The sequence below is a fragment of the Rousettus aegyptiacus genome, unplaced genomic scaffold (genome assembly GCF_014176215.1).
Source record: "Rousettus aegyptiacus isolate mRouAeg1 unplaced genomic scaffold, mRouAeg1.p scaffold_m13_p_16, whole genome shotgun sequence".
Lineage (NCBI taxonomy): Eukaryota > Metazoa > Chordata > Mammalia > Chiroptera > Pteropodidae > Rousettus > Rousettus aegyptiacus.
The window spans coordinates 53,058,585-53,083,167 of NW_023416291.1; the positions used below are offsets into that span (position 1 = coordinate 53,058,585).

General features: G+C 64.9%; 3 protein-coding genes across 7 annotated transcripts in view; 2 read left to right on the forward strand and 1 right to left on the reverse strand.

The window, feature by feature from the left end:
* The first annotated feature begins 4,030 nt into the window (after positions 1 to 4,030).
* On the forward strand, positions 4,031 to 6,871 carry SMIM24 (small integral membrane protein 24). Its single transcript, XM_036234119.1, has 4 exons — positions 4,031 to 4,442; positions 4,893 to 5,003; positions 5,202 to 5,252; positions 6,334 to 6,871. The coding sequence occupies exons 1-4, from the start codon at positions 4,079 to 4,081 to the stop codon at positions 6,489 to 6,491; spliced, it is 684 nt and encodes a 227-aa protein (XP_036090012.1). The 5' UTR covers positions 4,031 to 4,078; the 3' UTR covers positions 6,492 to 6,871.
* A 728-nt stretch (positions 6,872 to 7,599) lies between these two features.
* Positions 7,600 to 11,326, forward strand: LOC107520078. The gene is given in 2 exon segments (XM_016163449.2): positions 7,600 to 8,333; positions 9,160 to 11,326. Coding segments are annotated over 2 exon segments (642 nt in total). The 5' UTR covers positions 7,600 to 7,815; the 3' UTR covers positions 9,284 to 11,326.
* A 5,608-nt stretch (positions 11,327 to 16,934) lies between these two features.
* The window catches only part of NFIC (nuclear factor I C), a 56,324-nt gene continuing 48,675 nt past the window's right edge, over positions 16,935 to 24,583 (reverse strand). For 2 of the 5 annotated variants that reach the window (XM_016163489.2, XM_016163488.2), the window contains exons 8-11: positions 23,328 to 23,512; positions 22,795 to 22,942; positions 20,689 to 20,774; positions 16,984 to 17,145 (exon numbers count right to left, since the gene is read on the reverse strand). In XM_016163489.2, coding sequence (XP_016018975.1) covers positions 17,128 to 17,145; positions 20,689 to 20,774; positions 22,795 to 22,942; positions 23,328 to 23,512 — 437 coding nt within the window. In that variant the 3' untranslated portion in view covers positions 16,984 to 17,127. Of the gene's footprint in view, positions 17,146 to 20,688; positions 20,775 to 22,794; positions 22,943 to 23,327; positions 23,513 to 24,583 lie in introns of all 5 variants that reach the window. The other 3 variants (XM_036234117.1, XM_016163490.2, XM_016163491.2) reach the window with 3 other exon arrangements.

Consider the following 24,583-nt stretch of genomic DNA (forward strand, 5'->3'; position numbering starts at 1 on the left):
AGGGATCCGGGCTTAGCGCGGCCCCCAGGACCGCCCCCGTGTCAGAGCCCGTCTGGCCCTGCGCCTCCCGTGCTTGTGCTTCCGACCGCCTGGGGTCCCCGCCACCCCACCTCACGTTTGAGGCTTTGCTAGAAGGTATCAGGGGACTGAAGAAGGCATTTTACCTACCTGTTTGCTGTAAAGGACACAGAGGAAAAGGCACACGGGGCGAGGTCCCGAGGGGCCCGCGTGCAGGAGCTCCTGTCCACGTGGCGCTGGGGCGCGTGGCCTCCTTGGCACGCGGAATCTCCCCAAGTCCCTTCTTTATGGCGGGCCCATCACGCAGGCTTGTTGATTAAGTCATTGTTGGGGGGCGGGTGAGCGATAAGCCCAGCCCTGCCCTGCCCTCCCGGGGCGGGGTCGGGCCGAAAGTTCCCGCCCCCAGACCACCTTCATTAGCATACGCTCGGGTGCGGTGGGGGGGTGAATTTGGGAGCACGAAGGGGCCCTCAACGCCCAGGAGACGACGGGGTTTTAGAAGCTCGGTTCCAGGAACCGGGGCGAAGACCGCAGATGCGCTTCTTATTCTCCGTGGCGCCCTTCGGCCGCTCCCCGATCCTTCCTCCATGGATGCACCGGAGCCCAGCCCGTCGCCAACCCGGCCACTGCGGCCTGTTCCCCTTCCCTCATCCGCTTTCCCTCTTTATCCATTTGCATAGACAGGAGGTAATTTCTTAGAAACGAGGGGAAAAACCCACCACCCCTTCTGCCCCCACCGTCGCCCGAGGAAGCGTGATCGAACCCTCAGCGGCTCCCATGCTCGTCCTCTCATACACCTGCCCCAGCCAGGCCCTGCCCTTCCCGTCCCCAGGGCCGTCCTTGCCGGCAGGTGACCTCCTAGCGCCCAGATCTGGCGGTCCCATCTCAGTCTCTGTCCTCCCTTCCACCACCGCCCCCCCCCCCCCGCCCTCAGCCGCGTCCGACCTGCCCGGTCCCCCATCCTCCCAGGAACTGACCCTCCCACCTCTCCCGGACTCCTCAGTGCCCCTCGCTGCCCGCGGCTGGGTCCCAGGGTCTCCTCCCGCCCCGCCCCCCTCCAGGCGGCCGTTCCACTCGAGGGGCTCCAACCCGTCTATGCGCTGACGACACTCACAGTCCTGTCCCCATCCCAGGGCTCCATCCCAGGGCTCGCCCGAGCTCCAGACTCGGGGGCCCAGCTGCCTCTCGACATCTCCACTTTGATACTGATGAGGCACCCCAAACCCAGCACGTCCTTAATTCCTCATGCGACCTCCGAAGTTGCTCCTCCCACAGGAAATGGGAACGCCGTCATCCAGGTGCAGCCTAACAACATCCAGGTGTGACCAGCTTAAACTCTATCCCAGATACACCCACTTCTCCCCTCTGCCTCCTGGCGGGGGGCCCGCCGTTGCCCAGCGTACCAGCTCAGCCCCCTCCGCCCTGATCTGTCCTTCCTGCAGCAGCCACCAGAGGGCGTCCAGTCAGGTCCGGCCCCTCCTCGGCCCACAGCCCTCCAGGGCTCACACCTTCCTCTTGCTCAAAGCCCATGTCCTCCCCATGCACACGGGCCCTGGGGACCCGCCCCCCTCCCTGCTCGCCCCCTCCATCTCTCCCCCTAAGCACCCTGCTCCACCACCCAGGGCTTCTTTGCTGTTCCTCAGACGTGCCTGGCCTCAGGGCTTTCACAGGCGGTGCCCTCTGTCACCTGAGGTACTCCCCTGCCTGTTTCCCTTCTTTCTCTAGGTCTGGCTAAAATGTCACCAAAGTATGGCCTTGGAACCTTTTTTAAAACTTTAACTTCTCTTCTCGCAGTGCCAGCCCTTTAGACCAGTGGTCCCCAACTTTTGTGGCACCAGGGACTGGCACTCCCATGAGAATCTAACGCCTGAGGACCCGAGGCGGAGCTGAGGCGGTGACGCCGGCGCTGGGAGCGGCTGCGGATGCAGACGGAGCTTCGCTGGCCCACCCGCCGCTCACCCCCTGCGGTGCTGCCCAGTTGCTAACAGGCCACGGACCAGGCACAGTCCGTGGCCCACGGGGTGGGGTGGCGGTTAAGTTGGGGACCCTTGCCTTCGACCACAGTCTCTGCCCCTCCCCGATACTCTTCACTTTCTGACCCAACACGTCATTTCCTCTAAGGTTGCGTTTTTCTCAGCCCACGTCTGCATCCTGAATGGCGGCTCCACGAGGGCAGGGTTTTCCCAGGAGCGGGAACAGCCCGTGCAAAGGCCCTGAGGTGGGGCGGACGTGCGGAGTAGCAGCTGCTGTGGCCGGAGCTGAGTGAGGGATGGGGCCAGCGGGCAGAGTGATTTGCGAAGTGATTCATCCAGGCAGATGGTAGCCGTGGGGGAGGCCCAATCTTCTTACTTAAAGCCCTTTAATACTTCCGCTGCACGGGTCACCTCCGGGCCTCTCCTGGTCTCGGCGGCCACCATGCCGGGGCTGGCGGACGAGGAGGGGGCCGAGGGCTGGAGCCAGGCCCCGCCGCTGTACGAGGAGTACCGGCCGCCGCCACTGGACGCCATCCGCCTGCCCAGATACGTGCTGTACCTGCTGCTGGCTGCATTCCTGGTGGTGGTCGTGGCCTATGCCATCGTCGGGCACCTCATCAAGGACCTTGCCCATGACCTGGCGGGTGAGCCCCAACCCCAATCGCGAGCGTGCCCTGGGCACGTGCGGGGGCCTTGTGGGGGATTCCGAGCCGCGCCCCCCTATCCGGTCAGGGAGGGTAGGGGTGGGCGGGGCGCCTGTGGAGGCCAGTGCATGCGCAGAGGGCAGACAGAGGGCCCGGGGAGGGCCCTCACCAGTCTGCATACCCCCCACCCCGCAGACTGGGCCTTCGGCCCAAAGCCAGACCAGGGGGATGCCCCCCGGGAGCTGTGCCCAAGCGTGGAGGGCGAGGATCTAGAGGAGCTGGACCTGCAGCTGGCCCTGGCCTGGCGGGGTGACGAGGACGCTGGCGGGGGTGGCGAGGGCACCCCCGCGGGAGCCCCTGCCCCGGCGCCCCGCCGCCCCTCCATCTCCTTCCAGGACGTGCCGGGCGGAAGCTCCTCCCGGAGGCTGGACTGAGCCGGGCACCGCGCCCGCCGCCCTTGCTCCGCCGACGTGCCCTGTCGTGGCAGAGGTGGTCTCGCTCTGGCCGGCAGGCTCAGGTGGCCGGACGCCGCCTGTTTCCACACTTTTGCTCCCCCAAACGCCCGGAGCCTAACCCCACCCGGCCTCCGCCGAGCAACTGGCCAATCTGTAAACCAAAAACCTGAGATTTGCAAAGTGCCTGCCATGGTGCTGGGTAAGCCCTCCCCACGGGCCGCCTCACCCAGCCCAAACGGGGAAACGGAGGCACACAGGCGGGAGGCGACCTGGTCGGGGCTCGGCCGCCGCCCCCTCCGCGGGGCCCTCCCGCCCCCACGTCGTCCTCTTGCCCTCCGCCCTGGACTCCTTGCGCCCTGACTCGCGTGCTGGCGGGGGGCAGAGCGCGGGGCGTCCCTCCCTTCCGAGCTTTGCTCGGGCCAGGGCAGAGAGCAGGAGCTGCGCGCACGCCTGCCTGGCAGGGCGCAGTGGGCCTGTCCTCGGGCCGTGCCGCCTGAGCTCCAGCACGTGAGTGGCCCATCTGGGCAGTGGTCATAACCAGACAGGAGAGAAGGAGGCCCCGGCGTCCGGGTGGCACCCCACAAACACGTACGCAGTGATGCTGGCCACCCTCAGCCCCCAAGGGCCCTGCGGGGGTCGCACAGGCCCCCGCACCCTGGCTTTCCTGCCACGTGCCCGTCCTGTGGCAGCTGGGGTGGGGTTCCCCTTTGCACAGGCAGGGCTCCCTATCTAATCAAGTGGGGACCAAGGTTGGCCAGCAGGAGGGCATGGAACCTGAGTCATCAGCGGCCCGGGGTGCAACATTCTCCGGCTGCGCGGGAGCGGCCGGGTCTGGAGGTGGCAGGCAGGCGTGTGGCCCTGCCCGTCCAGCCCCCATGCTCCTCCCCTCCTTGGCCGTGGGTCCCCAGGGGCCTGGGAACCAGGACGAGGTCACATGAGCTGGCGGTGCGGGAGACCAGGGTCCGATTCCAGCCCTGGCTCTTTCTGCATGGCCTTGGGGCTCCACGCTCCTCACGCGTCACACCGGAGGCGGCAATGCGTGGGCTGCTCTGGGACGGAGACGCCGTGCCACCAGGGCACTGAGCCTGCGCACGGGCCCAGCTCCCGGTTTAATCTTTACGCCGGGTCCAGAGTCTGCCCTCCTGTGGGGAGGGGCGCCCACCGGAGGAGGGGAGGGGGCCTGCCCTGCCCCAGACCTGCCCACGGCTTATCAGCTGGACAGGGCCTCACCCAGACAGCGCTGCATCCACCCGGACCGCACACTCTGCTGCTCGCTGCTCCCGCCATGAGGGCCCTGGAGACCGCTCTCGTGCTCAGCGCCCTGCTCCTCCTGCCCGCCGAGGCCCAGAACGGTAGGGCACCCCCCTCTGGGGCGGTGGGGTGGAGGGACGGGCTCTCCACCTCCCCATTTTCCATGAGAACCTGAGGCCACTGAGAAGGGGCAGGGGGAGGAGGAAAGGGGGTCACTTCGCTCCTGTGACCGTTCCCAGGTTGGACCCCAACCCCAGGCTGAGCCCCGACCCCAGGCTGAGCTCCATCCACAGGATGAACCCCAACATAAGGCCGAGCCCCTATCCCAGGCTGAATTCCAACCCTAGGCTAAGTCCTGTCCACAGGCCGAGACCCAACATGAGGCCGAGCCCCGTCCCCAGGCTGAGCCCTGATCCCTTCTCTAAAACCCACCTGACGGCCAGCCTTCCCCAGGCCCCCCCTGTCGGAGCAGCCCCAGACCCCTTCTCCCCGTCACCTTCGGGAGGCCCTCCCGTCCCCCACCTCTGAACCGCACCTTCCCGCACCCACAGGACGTCGCCTGAAGCCATGGCTGGTGGGCCTGACGGTCGTCGTGGTGTTTCTGTTCGTTGTCTTTGTCCTCATGCTGGCCCATCGCATCTGGTGCTCCCGAAAGAGGTGGGGTGCCCCCTGACTTCCTGACCCTCTCCGGCCCCTCCCACCTCCCTATGGCCCTGGCGGGCCTCAGACCCCCATCTCACGGCCCGCCCTGCCTTGCTTCCTGGAGTTCGTGACCCCTGCCGGGAGAGACTGGGGTGAGGCACCCCCACTTCCTGCCCTTCGCCCGCCCTCACCACCCTGTCCCTGTCTCTCTTGCAGAGCTAATGACGACGAATCCATGATCAGAATGGAGAGCGACCCGCAGCAGGACCCGGACCTGAGGTACTGCCTGTGTGAGCGGCTGCTGTGGCGTGTGCGGGGGCTCAGGGGCCCTGCGGGAAGCCCCTCGGAGGGGGGACGGGTGTGCACGGGTGACCTCTTTCAGTCCTTGAATGCCACAAGCACATTCCTGCCCCAGGGCCTTCACAATTATGGTCCATGGTCCGAGGCGATTGGACTCCTTTGCCAGCTCTTTCCCCTCGGGCCCCGCTCGGATGTCCCCTCCTCACAGAAGCCCACCTGGGCCTCCAGCCTTCCTGACACTATGTCCAGACTGGGCTTGGGGACAGGAGAGCAGGGGCTGGGAGGAGACCAGCCCAGCTTCTCAGCTGAGCCCAGGATGTGCCCGAGAGGTGTGGCCGCGACCACTTGCTGTGTCTGTGAGCAGCTCAGGCTCAGTGAGATGAGCGTCCTGCTCCCGGGATGTGTGGAGGGGCCCGGTCTCCCCCGGACCCACACGGTTTCCTCCCCGCCTTCGCCCTCCTCACCCATCCCCCCATGTACACTCCCATCCATGGATCTATCACTTCTTCCTTCCGTCCATTCATTTATTCATCCTTCCATGCAGCTATCCGCTCACCCGACTACTCACCTAACTACTCATCTATCACCTAACTCTCCATCCGTCCAACCCCCCAGCCACCCATTCTCACCTGCACCCACCTACTCACCCACCCATCAGCCCGCCGATCTGTCCACCCATTTACCCATCTACATTTCTATCTGTCCATTCGCTGACCCATTATTCTCTCTTTCCTCTGATCAATCTACCCATTCGTTTATCTATTAATTCCTCCATGCCATCTTCCGTCCATTTAGCTACCCGTAGACCCAGCCCTCTGGCCACTCACAGTCACCCACCTGCTGTGCGCGGGATGGCCGAGCCTTAGTTTCTGCCTTTGCGAAGTGGAAACAAGGCTGCCTCGTTAGGAGTCGATGAAGATACTTCCCATAAAACGCTCGTCAGTCACAAGGCCTTGCACAGTATGTGCCCACTAAATGGGAGCGATTCTGTTTCTTATTGTGGTCTGGGGCCTTTGTGTCCCTACAGCAAAGAAGGCAAGAAGCAGAAAAAAGAGAAGGAGAAGAAAGAGAAGAAGAAAGAGAAGGAGGAAAAAGAGAAGGAGGAAAAAGAGGAGAAAAAGGCCGAGGAAGGAGAGAGCAACTTGGGTGTGGAACTGGAGGACGAGAAGCCGGCAGACCAGGAGAAAACCAAGACCACAGACATGTGAAGACTGACTGCCGACCCCTCCGGGCAGACCCCGCCCCCCAGATGTCCCTTCCACACCCTACCACCCATGACCTCGCCCTGGAGCCACCGAAACACAGTGCCCCAGTGAAGAGGCCTGGGGTCTGCTCCGCCCCCTCCGGGGATCCACGGGCCTTTCTTCCCGATTTGCCCCGCCTGGTGACTCTTGCACTTGGTTAAGGAGAGACGCCCCCCCAAGCCCCGGCGACCTCATGGCTCCCAACTGCCGCCGCCCCCCCCCCCTTCCCGGTCTCTTTTCCCTCTGCCTGACATCTCCTGGTCAAAGCCTCAGGACTAATAAGAGGCAGGGGTCTGCCGCCTGGGGTCCTGCATTAAAGTGATCAGAGTCCTTCACCAGGGCTCCTGTCGTGTCTCGGGACCGTTGCCCCCGCGAGAGGCAGCTCTTGGTTTGGGGGGTGCCGCGGAAGACCCAGCTGCACAGATGCCCAGGACAAAGTAACCACCTCCCCACCCCCCACCCCCAGAGCCTGATTTTGCTAAGGAACCCTAGACTCGGAGCCCCCGCAGTCTCCAGGGACATCCTTGTTCCCTCCTCCCTGGGGTTTTGGGTCACGTGACACCGTTTTGGAGAACCTGGTATTGGAGAATGGAGGGCCCCAGGGCCCTGCATTTTCTTAGGAAGAAACAAGCACTTTCTCCTGTTTCCCCCTTCTCCTCACTTTCTCCGGGCCCTGGGCTCTGCCCTGGATGTGGACTATTTCTTAACAAGTTAAATTCCCTTAATGAGGACTTCGACGAAGTATGGCATTTGGGATTCCGTTCTGGGGACCCGCAGCTGGGCTTCTGTCCCGGAACACTTCCAGGATCGTCCACCAGGGGGCGGAAACCCATTAAACAGAACGAACGCAATAAAAGCCCTGACAGAGGCTCCCGCTGAAGGCTTGGCATCGTTATCCTGTCTTAGCCAGTACCTAATTAGTCCAATTTCCCAGCTGGAGATACTGAGCCTTAGAAAGAGGGCAGCCACTGGGCAGGCCTCCCTGGCTGTTGCTGGCAGAGCCGGGGGGGGGGGGGGGACGTCCCGGCTGCCTCCAAACGGGGAGCGTTTGCAGGCTGTGGCGAAGGTCAGATGTGAAGGCTGTAGGAGGATGGGGCAGGATGGGGCAGGATGATGGGGTGGAGGGTATCCCTTCTTCACCTGGGAGAACTCTGCTCCTCCGCAGTGCTGTGTGGCCCCAGGGAGGCGGCTCCGGGCTGAAGGGCCACAGCCAGGCCTGGCACATACTCGGTGCTCAGGAAATGAGCTCCCCACCTTTCCGGGGCGTCCCTCTCCCCCGGCTCTGGCTATGGAGCGTGAGGGGATCAGCGTGACCTTCAGGGAGACAGGGTGCTAGGATGCTTTAGACTATGCCCCCCACCCCAGGGAGCCCGGAACCCAGGGAAGGGAGCCCCACCCTCCCGCTTCCTGCGGGCCCCGGCCACACCCTGCCCTGGGGTGCCCTGGGCAGCCAGCCCACTTCCTCCTCCGGTGGGGGCTGCACCCCAGAACCTGCTGGGCAGGGGCGAGGACAGACGGAGCAGGATGGACAGATTCTGGACAACCCCCAGCCAACTCTCCCTTCTGGCGGTTCTGGTCTCGCAGCCGGTTCGGGCCCAACCCCGCAAGGCCTTGGGGGGCAGGGAGCGGGGGAAGTGGAGGAGAGCCCCAGCCCGGCGGCCAGGCCGCTGACCCTGCGCTGCTCCCGCCCTCAGTGGCCCGGAGGAAGCCGTGGCTGGTGGCGCTGGGGGCCGTGCTGGCCCTGCTCTTCCTCGTCTTTGCCCTCACGGTGGTCTATGCCCTCGGGTGCAGCGAGTCTCGCGACAGGTGGGCCCGAACCCTCTCAGAGCCTCTCCCCTCTGTGCCCCGCCCTCTCTAAGCTCCGCCCCTTCCGGAGCCCCTCTCTCCACTGGCCCCGCCCATCTCTAATCTAGTCCCCTCTCCTCTGAGGAGCCTGGGCTCTGGGGCAATTTTTTGGTTCAGAATTGATGGGGGGGGGTGCTCACAGAATCTCGATGACTTCGCTACTGACTGTCGACCTGCCAAAGGAGGTGGTTTCCTCTCAGAGGACCTCGTCCCTACAGTGCTTCCCATGGGTTCTGGAAAGTCCTAGTCACCTCTCCCCTTACCCCCGTCCGTCTATCCACCCACCTATTCGCATCCACTTATCCGTCCATCCATTTACCCAACTACCCATCCAACCCTCTCTCTTTCCAGCCAGCCATCATCCCTCTCTTCCTCCTTCCCTCTTCCCAACCTCCATCATCCATCCACCCACCCACCCATCCATCCACCCGCCCATCCATCCACCTTCCCACCTCCCATCCACACGTGCACCTGCTCATCTGTCCACGCCTCCCCTTATTCGCCCACGCTCCCACCAGCTGGTCCGCCCCGCCCCACCGCTCCTGCCTATCCAGCTGCCAACAGTTTGGGGAGCCAGAGGGCCGGACATTAAGAGCATCGTTTGGGCTCGTGCAGCTCAAGCCTGGGCTCCAGCACCTTCTTCCTGTGTCCTCACCTGCCTGAGTCTCAGCGTCCCATGGGAACGACAAGAGCAGAGGACTCGGGTTCTCGGGAGAACCGTAAGAGGGCTGCAACACGGGGAAGCCTTCGTAAAACTGGGGTATCTGGGTCCTACTTGTCTCCACAGCAGTAACAGGACGGCGGAGGAGACTGTAAGAAAGGAGGAGGAAGGAGAGAGCGACTGGGGCCTGGAGCTGGAGGAGAAAGAGGAGCCTTCAAACCACGCGCAAGTGGCGAGTGCCTCCCCATGAAGGCTTCCCGCTCACCTCCTCCAGGCAGCCCCCAGGGGTGCTCTAGGGCCTGCTCCGCACCCTCTAAGCAAAGGCCTGGTTCTGGGGCCAGCAAAATGACTCTGCTAGGGGAATGTCCCTGCCGGAGAGGGCCCAGGACCTGCCCCATACCCCGCCCCCCCCCCCCCGGGAGGGTTTCAGTACATTGCCTGGGCATTGCGCACACCGTTCCCAAGCTTGGTTTCGGCCTGGTCTTTCTCTGGCTCGAGGGCACCCCTGGACCAAGGCGCCGGCCCCGTTCCCATTTCGTGTCTCTGCCTCATCTGCATCGCAGGCATATTTTTCACCTACTGCCTGATTTTTTTCCCTCCACCTCATTTCTGCTGCTTTTCAATTTGCCCTGTAAATCCAGGTCCCCCTCCTGTCTCAAGGTCTTTCACTGGCCTGCCCCAGTGCACAGGAAGCACGTGGCTCCCGGCCCCTCGCCTGGCCTCCATTTTCGTCTCTGCCACGTGGGAGCTTGGGGGAACCCCCAGCACATCCTGCTCAAGCCCCCTCTTTTCACAGGCAAAAGGGAAGATGGGGAGAAACCGTGCAGATGGGCCTGCTGGTCCTTGCGGGACCCAGGGCATGGCCAGCCCACCTCCTGCATTCTTCCTGACCGAACTTGGAACATGCTCTGCACGTGGCTGTCTCCTGGGGAACGAGGGCCCATTGCTCTGTGTGCTGGGTTCCGGGGCCCTGTCCCGGGAGCTGCCACACGCAGGAGCTGGCGTGCGGGGTGTCACGCTGGCATGGTGACGGGGCCGCAGGAGGCGTCTCCGGACTGAGGGGGATCCGAGGGGCACAGAGTGCGTCTTCAGACGCGCAGGAGTTCTCTGCCACCAGCCTCTTCTGTGCCGTCCGTCTGCGCTCCCTGGGGCTGGGGCGCGGAGGGAAGGAAGGGAGGGGTCGGGTGGTCTGTTCTCATTTTCCGCAGGGGGCGGGACTTCCTTACTCGGGGGCGTCTGGAAATTTTAGGGGACACGATTTTTGGCGTTGTCACAGCCTGCCCCCTTTTAAGGCATTTAGTGGGGACCCAGGGATGGCAAACAGCCTGCGACACTGTAACAGCACCCCAAAGGCAAAGAATTGCTTCAGCCTAGAGATTAAAAGCTGAAAAACATTGAGGCTTTCCTTGAGATCAAAGGCCAGATTGAGTCCCCCACGCCGGTCGAGCCGCGGCCCAAGCTGGGTCCCCACGCTCAGTGTCCTGCCAGTGCCCCCCTTCCCCGCTGCCGGGAGGGGCGGGACCGTGAGTAAGGGGCAGAGGGGACTGCGGCTGCCTGCGGATCCCTCCGCCCGGAGCCTCATTTCTGGGTCCAGGTCCTGAGCCCGCCCACCGCGGGGCGCCAGGACCTCGCTGCTCAGCGCAGGAGCAAAGGCCCGCAGAGGGGTGGGGAGAGGGTTGCGGCCAGCGGGGGCGCTGCCGCGGACCCCGGGACCCAGCGGCCTCGGGCACCACCCAGAGCAGGTGCTAACCTGGGGGGCTGTGCTCTGTGCGGGGCCGTCTGGGCACTGGGGCGTCGAGCGGCATCACCCCCCACGCCACGCCAGTAGCTTCTTCCCCCAGTTATAACCACTACAGATGTCCCCAGACGTTGGTGAATGTCCCCTGGGGACATCTGATCTACAGGCCTTAGGAAACCTGCCGGCTCGCGCAGAGTGTTGGGGTCCCCGGCCCTGCAGCCGCATGCCCCGCCTGTCCCCCACGCCAGCCTCTTCCCTTCACCTTGGCACGGAACGCGGAACAGCCCGCCGCGGGCACAGAAAGGACCCAGACAGCCAGGAGGAGTCGAAGCATAGCTTGTTTAATTTTTATACATTTTTTCTTTTTTTTTTTTGCCTTTTATTGAATCTTTTATGGAACCCCCCCTTTTTTCCTTTTTTTTTTCTTTTTTTGCATAGGGAAACAAACAAACAAAATAATAACAGCCAGAGTCACTTTCTGTAAATGGTACTTAGATGCGTCTGCAAAAACCGAAATGATTGCGTAATATACAGGTTATGATGTGCAGGGGCAGGGCGAGCGAGCTGGGAGAGGGGGTGGCCGGGCCCCGGCCTGCCCAGGTGTCCCCTGGTCCCCATCGCGTCCCCGCACTGGGAAGGGGCAGGAGGACTGGGTGGGCGGTGGACCCAGCCCGAACCTTCTCTGAACTCGGGTTCAGGAGCGTGGGGTGTATGTGTGTGTCTTTGTTACCCGGTGTGTGAGGCAAGCGGAAAGCGAGAAACAGTAAACTATCCTGGTAATATCAGTAAAATACAAAATGAGAGGGAAAAAAAAAAAACCTCAAAAAAAAAAATATCTCGGAAGAAAATGAACAGCAACACCACCAAAACCTGGGAGGGAGGGAGGGAGGGAGGGGATTCAGAGGAAAACGGGCCTCTCCCCTCCCTGCCCCCCCCCCCCCCCCCCCCCCCCGCCCCCGTGCTGTGCGCTCTGCCCCTCCAGCGCTCTGCTTGTCCTCCTCCCACATGGGGTCCTGGGGGGTGGGGGGGCAGGGAGCTGGGGCAGGGGCCAGGGCCCCTGGACTTGGATGGGGCTTTGGTTTCAGGGGGCCTAACTGGGACCCAGGATGGGAAGGTCAACAGCTAGACGTGTCGATGCATCTTGGGAGTGGGCTTCGGGGAGTCCCACCTGGAGGGGAGCAGGGGAAGTTCCTGTCCCTTTCCCAGGGGTCCCCTTCCAGCCAGGAGGTGTGGATGGAGGGCTGCGGCGGGGAGGGCAATAGCTTTGGGGGTATGTCACTTCCTTACCCTCCCAGAGCCCTTATTCCTGTTGGATCTCACCTCCTCTTTCCTGAGGCCTTAGGGGGGGGCCCTGGGGAGCGGGGTTGGGGAGCACCCCAAAGCCACACCAGCAGACATGTGAGGCACTGCTTGGGAAAAGTATGTTTTGGTATCGCTGGCGACAAGTCCTGCTGGTGTGGCTTTGGGTCCCTCTGTCTCCCTGCCTCGCTGGGGTGGGGGGTGGGCCTCCGGGCCAGCTCGGCCCCCACGCACTCTGAGACGCTGAAGGATGGATGGGTGGGGGCAGGCTGTGTCAGTGTGGAGGTGGGGCTCTCCAGGTGCAGAAATGGGGAAAGAAGGGAGGATGGGTCTGGAACCCCAACACCTTCCACAAAGACAGTACAAGTTGGGGGGTCTCAGAGAGAGAATCCAGGCCAAAATAAAGAGCAGCCACTGTATAATCTGTTACAAGAAAAAAAATCCAAAATTATATATATATATGTATATGTATAGTATAGCCCTACACTGCAGGTCAGAGTACCATTGGAGAAGCCGGAGCGGGGTGTCTGTGTGCCGTCTCTCATGGGGTGCTGGACAGCTGCTCCTGGCCCCAGGGTCCTAACTGGCCGCCGGCAAGTCTGCCCGGCCCTGGAACACTGCTGTCTCCGGGGGGCACACAGAAGCAGGGAGCAGGGTTCATGCGGCTGAGGCTGGAATCATCTGCTGCTCGGGGAGCAGCAGCAGCCCCGTGAGTCTCCTTTGGGGTTCTTTTCTGGTCTGATTGTCTAGCTCAGGGTGGGGATCAGACTCGGCCAGAGCCTGGGTTCCACACGTGGGGGTGCGGCTCCCCATTCAGGTGCGGCCGAGTCTCCTCCCACCCGCCTCTCCGCCCTGGTCCGTGTCCAGTGCCCTCGTCCAGGAGAGGAGCGGGCAATCTGCACAGATTTGGGGGCCTCCCTATTCTTTCCACAGCATGAGCTGGACCCCAGGGTCAAGCTGGGGGGGCTTCACGTGGGTGCGGATGGATGACGAGTGGGGGGTGACGGCAGGCTTGGGAGGGGGAGGGGTGTGAGATGTCACTTTCCTACATGTAAAAAAACCCCACGGGAACAAAAAAACCCCGAAACACCCAACGGCCTCTCGCCCCCACGGCGGGCAGGAGCGCGGCCGGCTTGGCGGGGTCTGGCTCCTGGTGTTCCTGCCTTATTCTGCCTGCAGCAGGGGCCTGGGAACTCTGCCCAGTGGGCGTCCAGCAGCTTTTCCAAGAAAAGGGGGCGACCGCAGGACGCCATGCTGGCTGGGAAGGACCTGCCCCCAGCTCTCAGCGGGGTGCCAAGGGTGCGGGCACGCAGCCGGGGGCCAGGAAGGGCGGTGGTGGGTGCGGGTCATGGAGGGTTACGATGGTCCCAGCAAAGCCCCTGGGAGGGGTCCTGGTAGGGAAGCCCCCCACCACCAGCTGCTCCCACGCCCCTGGAGGGGGCCCAGGAACAGACACACGGGGCCTCAGGCTCCGGCCAAGGGGCAGCTCCTGAGGGCCGTGTCACGGCCGGATGAAACCCGGGTCTGGACTCTCCCTGTCCCCTGGGGCCTGCCGGAGTGTCTCTCGGGAAGCAAACATGGATGAGCGTGTACAATGGCCACGTGAGCCGGAGCCTCCCTGCAGGGTCCCGCCTGCTCCGGGGACCGTGCTGAAGTCTGAGGGGACCTCCTGTGCCCCCACAGGAGATGCCTGCGGCCCGGGGCGGGGGCCGCGGGCTGAGGGCGCCTCGGTCCTCCCCACAGGGGCACCCCGCTCCCCGTCTGCTGCCGTCTCACCTTTGGTTGAGTTAAAGGCAGAGGAAATTAGACTTTTAAAGAGAGAAAAAAGAAAGAGAAAAGAAAAAAACAAGGAAAAGACAACGGCATGGCCAGCCGCCAGGACAGAGGCGCGGGACGGGGTGACCGCTGACCGCCCCCGCCCCACGGGCCTCCCTCACTGGGCCTCCGATGGCTGGGCTGGACCTACAGACAGACAGGTATTGCATATATCGAGTTTGGTTTGTTGGTTTCACACCAGATACCACCACAGTCACAGCTGGAAGACATAGAACTGGGTGCCGGGGGCGAGGAGGGGGCGGGAGGAGCTGCCGCCCGGGGCCGGTCTCCAGGGTCGGGGGACAAGTGGGTGCTTTGGCAAGAAGGGGGGTGCACAGAAGAGAGGGTGGCAGAGCAACTGACCCTGAGCCAGAGGGACGCCAGCCTGCGTGAGGTGGAACGGGGGTGTCTGGCTGTCGGCAGGGTGGCCACCCCACGGGGCGGGGGGGCTGCCTGGGGTCTCGCGCGCATGCGTGGCGTCGGGGGTCGGGGGGCTGGCCTGTGGCCCAGGGGCCGGGGCGCACCCCTGAGGTCTGTCGGCTGCTGCGGGCGGGGGCTTCGGAAATGACCCCGAGGAGCCCGGGGGTGGGGCTGGGGTGGCGGAGCACCAGGGAGCACCCCCAATGCAGCATGCGCTGGGGCGACAGAGCCCAGGGCAGCGGACGCAGGCGGGACGGGGGGCAACTGCTCTGGGGGCTGCCTTTTTAGCGTGTGAGTTTCCTTTTCTTAAAAATTCTTATTTTTTTTTTACAAATAGAAATAATCCCTTTTCCGTTTTTACGTTTTATTTCATGTCACTGTTTCTTTTTCTTTTTAACTACACGAGCAGGGCATGCAGCTAGCTACCTTTGCGCTGATATTGTTAAAGGTAATACTTATTTTCGGAAGGCAAGGCACATCATGTGGTAGAAAATTTCGTGCAAATTAGGAAACATGGACTTTTTTTAAGGTTTTTTGTATCCTTTTTTCAAAGAGGAGGGGGCGTGGCGGGGCCGGGGTCTGGGGGCGGGGGCGGAGCCAGGAATCGTTTGCCATGCAGTGTCGGGCGCCACGAGCTGCCGGCAGGAGCCAGGTCACAGGGGGCCTCGACGAAGCACCATGCAAAGTTAGGTCGCCGGGGGCTGCGGGCGCCCCCTCCCTCCCCGCCTGCCCGCACCCTGCGGTTCCCGGCTGGGAAGCTTCTGCACACCCCAGCTGCAAAACCCACCCCTCCTGCCCTCCCAAAGAGCGGCCCATGCTTCGGTCCCCAACGGCCACCTGGTGGAGGGGCCCTGGGGACAGACAGGAGAACCGAGGGTCCTTGAACCCCTCTGGACAACAGGAGGGGGGCAGTGGGGAAGGGTCTTGGGTCTTTCTCTTTATGATCAAGTGGGTTCACCAAGCCCCTTGGGCTGGTCTGGGAGGAGAGTCTGGTTTCTGGAGGTGGGGGGAGGCTGGCCAGGCCTGGGGGTACGGTGGGTGCGGGGGTGGGCTGGGAGCAGATGAGGCAGGTGGAGGCCCTGCCCAGGGCCATGGCTTTGGCCGAGGCCGGGGTGGGGTCGTGGTGGGGGAGACGGTCCCCAGCGCCAGGCATGGAGGTGGCCGGTGGGGGCTCGGGTAGACGGGCTGGGGTGGGGCTCCGTGTCTGGGTCTAGTGACCCTAGAATACCCCCCTCCAGTCCACCCACCCAAGATGGCTGTCCGGGGTGGGGCGGGGGTGGGGCCAGGGCGCCGGGTTGGGGTGCACCCGGTGTCCCCAGCTTAGTGTTTTGGAGCGGCTCAACGGAAACGCTTCGCAGACAGGAGGTCCCCACGTGGCCACCTCCCGCCAGGACCCCCACCTGTCCCGGGCTGCAAGGACTGCACTCCTTCTGGGGGCCCAGCTGCGACGCGCCCCCCGGGCTGTGCCCCACTCTGGGGGGAGATAAAAGTGCAAACCGTGGTCCCCCTTTGGGCTGAGAGGCACCAGGGAGGGGCTGTCGCTCCAGGATGTAAGGCACTGGCAGAGGCGGCGTGGGGGGCACACGGGCTTCCCCAGACACCACGCCCACGCCCCAGCACGGCGGGCCGCTCAGGGGACGCCCCGCTCTGCCCCTTGGGCCCACGGGGAGGGGTCACATCTCTCTAGCTCTGAGGGGAGCATAGCAATGAGGGGTCGGCGACTGGAGGCGACTGGAGGTGGCCAGGTTGTGGGGGAGGGGCGTGGGTGGCGGCCCGGCGGCTCAGCCGGGCGGGGGCGGGGCGGGAGTCAGGCACTTTAATCCACTCGCTCTCACCTCCCACCTCCCACCTCCCCGGCTAAGCTGGTGGCGGGTGCGCCCCTCCCAGGGCTGGGTGGACGGAGACTCCAGGCCGTACCCTTTCTTGGGGGGCTCTGGGTCTCTCCACTCCACCCCTCCCGCCCCTCCCTCGGAAAGTGCATTTCTTACAGTGTGTGCAACGTGGATCCCTCCCAGGGGTGTGGAGCTGGCGGGCGGGGGCGGGGGGCGGTCGGGGAGCCTCCTGTGCCGCGGGGTGGGGCTGGGGGGCAATTGCATAGACTTCTCCTCCCAAGCAGGCAGGTGTGGGGCGGAAAGACCGAGTCCCGAGCCAGGGCAGCACACGCTCTGGGGCAGGCGGAGATCCCGCGCCCGACGCCCGCCCGACGCCCACCCAACGCCTGCCCGACGACCGCCCGCCCGCAGGACACTCCTGGGCAGGCATCTGCCATGTGTCCTCGTCCCCGGTGACGCCGGCGTCCCCCACACCCTCTTCTGCCTTGGCCCCGGCCCTGCACACCCCGGCCCCAAGGAGGCGGCGCCGGTGGGGGCGGGGAGAGGTGGCCTTGCTGGGTGTCCTGCCCCGCGGGGCCTGGGCTCGGGCGCCAGGCTGCGCTCACCTTTCAGAGCGGCAGCGAGAGATGAATAACTTAGGGAGACCCCGTCGCAGCTGTCGGCCTGTCCTCACGGCGCCGCGCCCTCTCCCGAGGGGTGGCAGGTCCGGCCGCAGCGCCCGAGAGTCTGAAGCTTCGCCGTCTTTACCTTTTGTCTTCTTGCGTGGGTGGGTTTATTTTTATGATTCTTTTTTCCCGTTTCTTTTTTTTTTTTGCCTTTTTTTCCTTTTTTCCTCTTGCGTAGATGTGTCTGTGTTTTGTCTTTTCGGCCGGGCTGGGGGTCGGCGGGGTGTTCTTGCTTGCTCTTAACTTTCCACCGAAAACGCGGGCCAGGGGTCGGCTGCGCGGCGCCCCCCGGGACGAAGGAGCAGGGCGTGGGGAGAAATCCTTCTTACCCCAGGTACCAGGACTGGCCCACGGCGACGCAGAGCGGGGGCAGGGAGAGAGAGAGAGCGCGCGGTCAGGCTCAGCGCTGCCCACGCCCGGCTCAGCCCACCCGCCTCCCTGTGACCCGGGGCCACTGTCTCCCCCATCCCAGAGCTATCATCACCCGCTGAGTGACCCTGGGCAAGTGGCTTTACCCCTGAATGGGCTGCCAGGTAAACCATGGGATGCTTGGTGAAATTCGAACTCCCTACACACCTTGTGGTCTGAGTATCCCCCTTGCAAGTTTTGGGATATACTCATACCAAAAAAATAATAATTTTTTTGGGAGGAGAGGTTAATCCTCCCTTTTCTGGAATTCGAATCCACCTGAGTGTTCTGTTGTTTGCTGAATCTGGCGAGGGGAACCGTGAGCCTCACGGCTCAGAGGGTAAATGGGGGGAGGGGATGTGGCTTCACTGTGCCTCCAAGGGCACCCTATGGCCCCACCCTGTCCAGCCACTGGGACCACAGTCAGTTGCTTCTTTTCTTTAAAAGAAACATTTAATGACCCCCCAGAACCCCAGTGAAGGAGGGACTCTCTGTTTCACGGTGGAGAAAACTGGGCTCAGGGAAGTCATTTCCTGAGGCCACCCTCGTGGGAGGGGCAGAGCCCGCTGACAAGGGGCTGGGAGGTTCCAGTCTTGGCTCCGCCCCCTCCCAGGCTGACCCCTGGCCTGGCCCTCCAGGGAGTCACGGCCCCTACACTCCCGAGGGAAAGGCAGGGCCAGCTTCGGCCTCTGTCCACGGGGAAGCTGCAGTACAGAACCTGCCCCTGGAAACGCACGTGGCCTGCCGGCCCGGGGTGCGCCCTAGGACCACCCCCTTCACCGAGCTCGGCGGTGCTGCGAACAGGCCGTACCCCACCACCCAGGCGTCCAGCCAGGCTGCCTGCAGCTGCGGGCTGCCCCACCGGACTGGCGCCACGGCTCCCAGCCCCCACCTCCAGCCAAGTTCAAGTTCGTCCTGGCCATTACCTCATGTCTGGTTTCCTCTGGCAACCAGACAGACGCTGGGCGTGGCCCTGCCCAGTGGCGGCGGCCCCCCCTCGGCCCTTCCTCCCTCCTTCCTCTGTCCCCAGGCCCGGCTGCCAGGCTCTGGCCCCAGTGATGGGGGGGCACCCTCAACTCAACGCCCTCTCCCTCGTCTGAGGGGGAGACTGAGGCAGGGCCGGGCCAGGGAGGTCCAGGCTCTGGCCGCGTGTGACCCTGGGCGCGTGGTGGCCTAACCCCTCCGCACCCTCGTTCACTCGTCTGCTGAGTGCAGGCTGGACGGGCCTGAGCAGAAAGAGTGGTGTGACCTGCTCGGCCGGGGGGACCCCATCGCGTGGGGGAGGGGCGGGGTGTCAGAGCCCCCGGAACCCCCTCTGGAGGCCAGAGGGACAGCTGTGTCAGGACCGAGGGGCTGATGGTGAAAGATGAAGGGGGGGCGTGGTGACTGATCAGGGGGACGCCGACCAGGGAGGCACCGAGTGGGGTCGCAGGCGGGGTCGGCAGGCGGAGGAGCTTGTGGTGAGGGGGAAAAGCTGCTGCGGGCTGGGCAGGGGCGGGGGGCAAGAGGAAAGCACACCCCACGCTGGCCACCCCCAAAAGCCATGTCTGGGCCAGAGAAGAGGCTTCTATGCCCTGAGGCCTTTGGGCAGGGGCAGGGGCTCCAATGAGGAGCAGGATCCCCAATGGGGAGCAGGGTCCCAGGGGTTCCTGCTCCCCCTTCCTTCCCTTCTGCAGAGAGGGACTAGGGTGACCCGGGTCCGGCCCACGCAGGTCCCCAGCAGACCCGCCCTCCCAGCTCACCCACACTGAAGGCCTCGCCTCCCCCATAGCCTAGGCGACCTCGTGAGTCCCTCCTCAGCCTGTCCCCTCCCTTCCATGCCCCCCCAATACCAGCCCCAGAAAGTTCTTTCTGACTCTCAGACCTCGCTGAGCCCCCAACCCGCTCGAGCCCTTCCGTGGCCCCCCGTGGCCCCCGCCAAAGCCCGAGCGTGAGGTTCTCTCCATCGCCTCCAGCCGGCGTCACCCTGCGTCACCGCCGAGCCCCTGCCGGGACACTCTCGTCCTTCTCTGCCTTGGCCACTGGGTCCGCCCGCTCCCCACGCAGGCAGCAGCCTGCAGGCCCACCCCCTCTGGTCCCCGGCCACCCCCTGGGCAGGAGGGGGCGACGAGAAGCACAGAAGCGAAGGCGCCCCCCTCCCTCCAGCTACCGCCTGGGGCGCCCTCCCCCCCAACCCCCCAACGCCCCGCAGAGGCGAGGTGGAGGGGCCTGAGGAAGGGCTGAGGGGGCAGGGCGCCCCCAGCCACCCCGGGGTGAGATGTGGCGTGGGGGGGAGAGTAAACAACCGGCTCTCTGAGCACTAAGTGGGGGGACGTCCACACAGCTGGGACTCAGGGCTGGCTGCGGGGGCCCCAAAGCCCAAAGCAGAAAGCCCTGCGGCCGCCCCAGCTCCTGGGCGACCCTGACCCTGGCTGGGGCTCAAGGGCGGGTTGGGGATGGAGGGAGATGGTCAGAGCCTCTCGAGCTGTGACCAGGCAGCCCTGGAGGGTCCCCGAGAGGCTAGGCTGTGGCTAGCGGCGGCCTCTGGTCTCAGCCGAGGTGGGAGGTGTGGCGGCCCTGCGGAGGGCCCACCCACAGCGGCTGAAGTGGCCACACAGCCCCTAGGGCCCCGCGAAGCCTCACGCACGCTCTGTGGTTCTGGTGACCGGAGCGGCTCGCACGCTAGAGCGTCTGTGGGCCTGGGCCTTGTGGGCCTGGGCCTCGGGGGCCTGTGGGGCTGGTGCTGTCCTTGGGCCACTTTGCCCTCAGCAACCACCTCCCAACACCACAGGGCAGAGGGGGCTCTGGGGTCCAGCCGCCGCCCCGGACACCGTCTGCCACCAGCCACAGGCCTGTAGCCAGCACAGCACGACCCCTGACCTGAGGTCGGTGGCAGACGCCCCCTCCCCGCCACTCCTCCAGAAGCCAGGAGCCAGAGTCTCAGTTCTGGACCCATCGGGCTCTGTCCTCACGGCTCTGCGGCCTCGGACAACTCGCTCCCCTGCTCGGAGTCCCCTGGTCTTGTCCTCGGCCGGCCCCTTCCCACCTGGCAGGCTGGAGCCCGCGGTGGTGGGGGCACGTGCCCTGCTACGAGGCCCCAGCCCCTGCCACAGGCTGCCTCAGTTTCACCCCTGCCCTGGCCTCCTGGAGCCCCCTCCGCCAGCGCCCACCCTCCTTGCCCGCGGTCCCTCTGCTGGCGGCATGGAAGGCGTGGAGACCAGGGGCTTACAAGCTCGGGCGGCTCCTGTGTGATCCTGGGCAAATCCCTCGCCTCTGCAAGCCTCAGTCTCCCCAGCTGGACAAATGGGCCCAGGGTGGCAACGGCCCCAAGGGTCCCCCGTGGGAAGCTGCAGGCAGCTTTGGGCCCTAGAAGGGTGTGGGGGGCTGGTTGGGGGTACGGCGGTGGGGGACCCAGCAGGCCGGCCTCTCCCTGTGCGCCCGGGCGGGCGCCTGTGCCTGGCCCTCCCTCCCCCGCGCCAGCCGGCCTCTCGGCCCCTACCTGTGCCTGATAAATGCCCGCTGGATCCCTTGGTCCTAATCCCACAAAGGAACGGTTTGCAGGGGACGTGCCGGGCGTAGAGTAGGCTGCGGGGAGGAGAGAGACCGAGAGCCCGTTAGCAGGGGGGCCGCGCGGGAGCACCCAGAGAGGGTGGCCGCTGCCCAGGGCCACAGAGTGCCCAGAGCCCTCCCCCGGCCGACCCGGGCCCCCAGAAAAGCCTAGCCACGGGCCGGGGTCGTGTGGAAGGGGCGTCTGCCGGAGCAAGGACGCCACAGGGCGCGAGGCTCGTGACTCAGAAACCGCCTGTGCACTGTCCAGGGCGGTGCCCCACCTGGCCCGCCCTGCGCCTGCGGCCTGCGCCCCGCTCGGCCCGCACCCCGCACAGCCTGCACCCCAAAGGAAGGGTACCACCAATCACTGAGGCCGTGTCATTGGTTAACTCTCCTCCCAGAGAGGCGCGTGGAAGGCTGGGCGTCTGCGGCCACACGCACACGTAAACTTATATTTTAACTTCACCGATTACGTTTCGTTGGTGAGTGACTAACTTACAGCTGGGCCGTGACGCCGGGGGTCGGGGGCCGCAGACAGGCTGGGCCTGGGCTGGTGGGAGGGTGCCCACGGGTCTCACCCAGGGCGAGGAGAAGTGAGAGGCAGTGAAGACTTGGGGGCTCTGGGGTCGGGGGCGCAGGCTGGACGTGCAGTTAACAACCGGGCGCGCGGAGGGAGGGAGCCGCGTTGATTCCGCATCTCCTGAGAACGCGCGCGGGCATCATCCCGCTCAGCCCCTGGTGGCCTCAGCCAAGCCGGCTAACTCCTCCCCCATCTCGCGGGGAAGGCAGGTGGTCTGCGGCCCCCAGCACTGCGCCCGACGCCTCCCCAAACGCGATCCCCAACCTACGTTGCCGCTCTATGCGTCTGGCGCTGTGACTGTCCCATTTTTCTGGCTCAGAGAACAGGCTCAGAGAGGGGAGGACATTTGCCCAAGGTCACACAGGCAGCGAGCTGCAGAGGCCGGATCCACACTCGGCACCCCGCACTCGTCTGCGTTAGGATGGAACCCGTCCGCCGGTACCTGGAGCAGCCCTGGGTCTCGGCAGGGATGCCCGAGGCTTGAGGGAGGCAATGTCGGGGGGTGGGGGTGCCCGTGCAGGGAAGAAGGCCCATGGCCCGGGTGGAACTGCTGGCCACTCCCGCTCGGGGGGGCGGGTCAGGGACCTCATTTGGGAAGCAAAGGAGAGACACTCAAAAAGGCAGTCGGGGCGGAACAAGGTGGCGGGGAGCACCCTGAGAGTCTGCCCAGGGCCCCCCGCTGGGGCGGCCCAGCCTGGGAGGAGGCGGTGAGGGGGGGGCGCGCCAGGCGCTGGGTGCGGGGTGCGGGGAGGACGGCAGGCTCTGTGGCCCTTGAGGGACGCGGCCTGGTGAGGGCCGAGCAGCCCGCAAAGCCTGCTCCGGGGTCCAGGGAGAGGCTGGGCGCAGAGCCCGTGCTGATGGGGGAGACCCCAGGATGGGGGCCCGGGAGCAGCCCCGGGCAGGGGTGTGCGGGGGGCAGCGAGCTGTATTTTGGAGCTACATCCAGAGCCTGGGAGGTTCTGGGAGGCAAGGAGACAACCCAGGCCTTCTGGAGTCAGGCAGATGAGGACTGACCCATCGACAGGGCCAGGTCACTGGCAAGAACAGGACCTGTTGTGGCAGCTTCTGCCCAAGAACTGAGAACTCTGGAATTTTCGGGTGAAACGTCTCGATTTCAACACGGCAACAACAGACTCTTGCCTTCCACACAGGGCACCCGGGGGTCTGGCCTTTGGGCCCCGGTGGAGACCTTCGCCTGCTGTGCCCGCCGCTCCCGGGAGGGAGGAGGGCTCGGGGCCCAGAGCGGGCACACGGCGACTCCGCGCCACTTGGCCGAGGGGGCAGATCGCAGACTTGCCCCTGCTGCTCCCTAAGGCTGCCCTGACCCCGTGCGGGCCTGGCCCTGGGCACCGCCGGGCCTGTCTGCGGACACACCAAACTCGCCGGCATCCGCCAGGTCCCAGCAGCCGGGGAGGGGAGTGGGGGGCCCTCGGGGACGCCCGCCCTGCCACGGGCACCGCTTCCCCGAGTGCTTACAGGGCGAGGTCGGCGACGTGCTTCCTCCCTCGGAGGTGGGTTTGGTGACAGGGGGGAGCGCCAGCCTCGGCAGCCCGGGGGGCGGGGGTGCCAGCATCTGAGCAGAAAGGCAGTGACTGGACATTTTGAGCTGACCACTTCCATTTAACTGGGGGGAACAGAGAGACAGGTGGTTAAGGCGGCGGCACCCCCTCCGCCTCGGGCTGCCGTCCTCGGCCCTGCCGGGCGGGGGACAAGGCTGGCGTGGCCGGACGAGTTTGGTGGGTCCGCAGGCCTCGGCGTCCGGGGCCCGCGCGCCCTCCCTCTCCTCAAGCTGCCTCGCGGCCGCGTGCAGCTCCTCACTCATCACCAGGACCTACCATCGCCGCCACGCTCACGGCTCCCAAACCGGAGGGGCTCTGGCCACTGGACGCTCGGTGCGACGCCGGGCCAGCGCCGGCCTGGCGCGGCCGCGCCTGACCGCACGGGACCGTGCGGAGCGCACGCGACCGCGCTCGCGCCCGAGCAGGGCCGGGGCGCCCGCCCGCACTCACCGGTCCGGGCTGCTGGCTGGCTGGGTCGCAGGCCAGCGACACGAGATCTTTGAGCGGGTCCTGCGGGTTGAGGTGCGGCGGGTAGCGGATGGCCGTGTGTGGGAAGTAGGTGGAGGCCGTCTGCGGCAGGATGGAGGTCGTGGGGAAGTGCAGGGCGGAGGACGGGTGGGGGCTCCGGGCGATCCCTGTGGAGAGGGGGCGGGCGGTCACCGTGGGCGCCGGCCAGCTCGCGCCGCTGGGCCAGGCCTCGCCTTTCGCACGCCCAACTGGGGGCTGTCAGGGAAGACCCTCCAGGCTCCTGCGTCATCGCCGCTTTTGAAAACCTTTTGACAGAACGACGTGGTGGTTCTCGGAGGTCATGCCTCTGCCCCAGGCCACGCGGCAGGGGCCCAGCCCCCGTCACCTTCACCTGGCCCCGCCTAACCGTGGGCTCGGCTAGCCCCTTCTGTAAAGGACAGGGTAGCCAATGTGTTTTTTAAATTGAGATATAATTTGCATACTACAAAATTCACCTATTTAGAGTGTGTAATTCGATGGTGTTCAGCACATTCACAGACTGTGCAACCAGCCCTACGATCTCTTCTGGAAGAGAATCCCCGTCCCCATCGGCCGTGACTCCCGACCCCTTCCCCAGCCCCTGGCACCCGCGGAGCCACTGCGCCCCCGTGGACGCGCCTGCTCTGGACACCCTGGAGCGTCCGGCTGCCCCGGGGAGCCGTGTGTGCGCGGCCCGTCCGCACTGCTGCGCCTCGTTCCCTTCCACGGCCGGCGATGCTTCATCGTATTTGCTTTTTCTTCTTTTTCTAAACGATTCGGTGACTTTTATCATATCCGCTCTCTAATTCCAGAACACTTTTATCACCTTGAAAAGAAGCCTTGTGCCACCGGGGGCCCCTCCCTCTCTCCCTCCAGCCCCTGGCCAGAGAGGAAACGTTTTGGGTTTTGGGGGGCCCTGTGGTCTCTGTGGCAGCTACTGGACTCTGCCACCCTGGCCTGATCAAGGCCACCGATGACACGCAGATGAAGGCGTGGCAGTGGGTCAGGCGCTGGGGGCCCCGGGTTGCCGCCCGCTGGTCTAGACCACGCGGTGGTTTCTGCCCGTCGCCCGGTCTGCGCCTGCCCTTGCATGGAACTAAGTCGTCATCGTCACGACAGTGGGGGAGCAGGCGATACTCCAGAGCTTGCCAGGACTTAACTCGTTCAGTCTTACGGTCAGCCCTGGTGGCGGGGGCAGAGCCCCCACTGACGGACGAGCA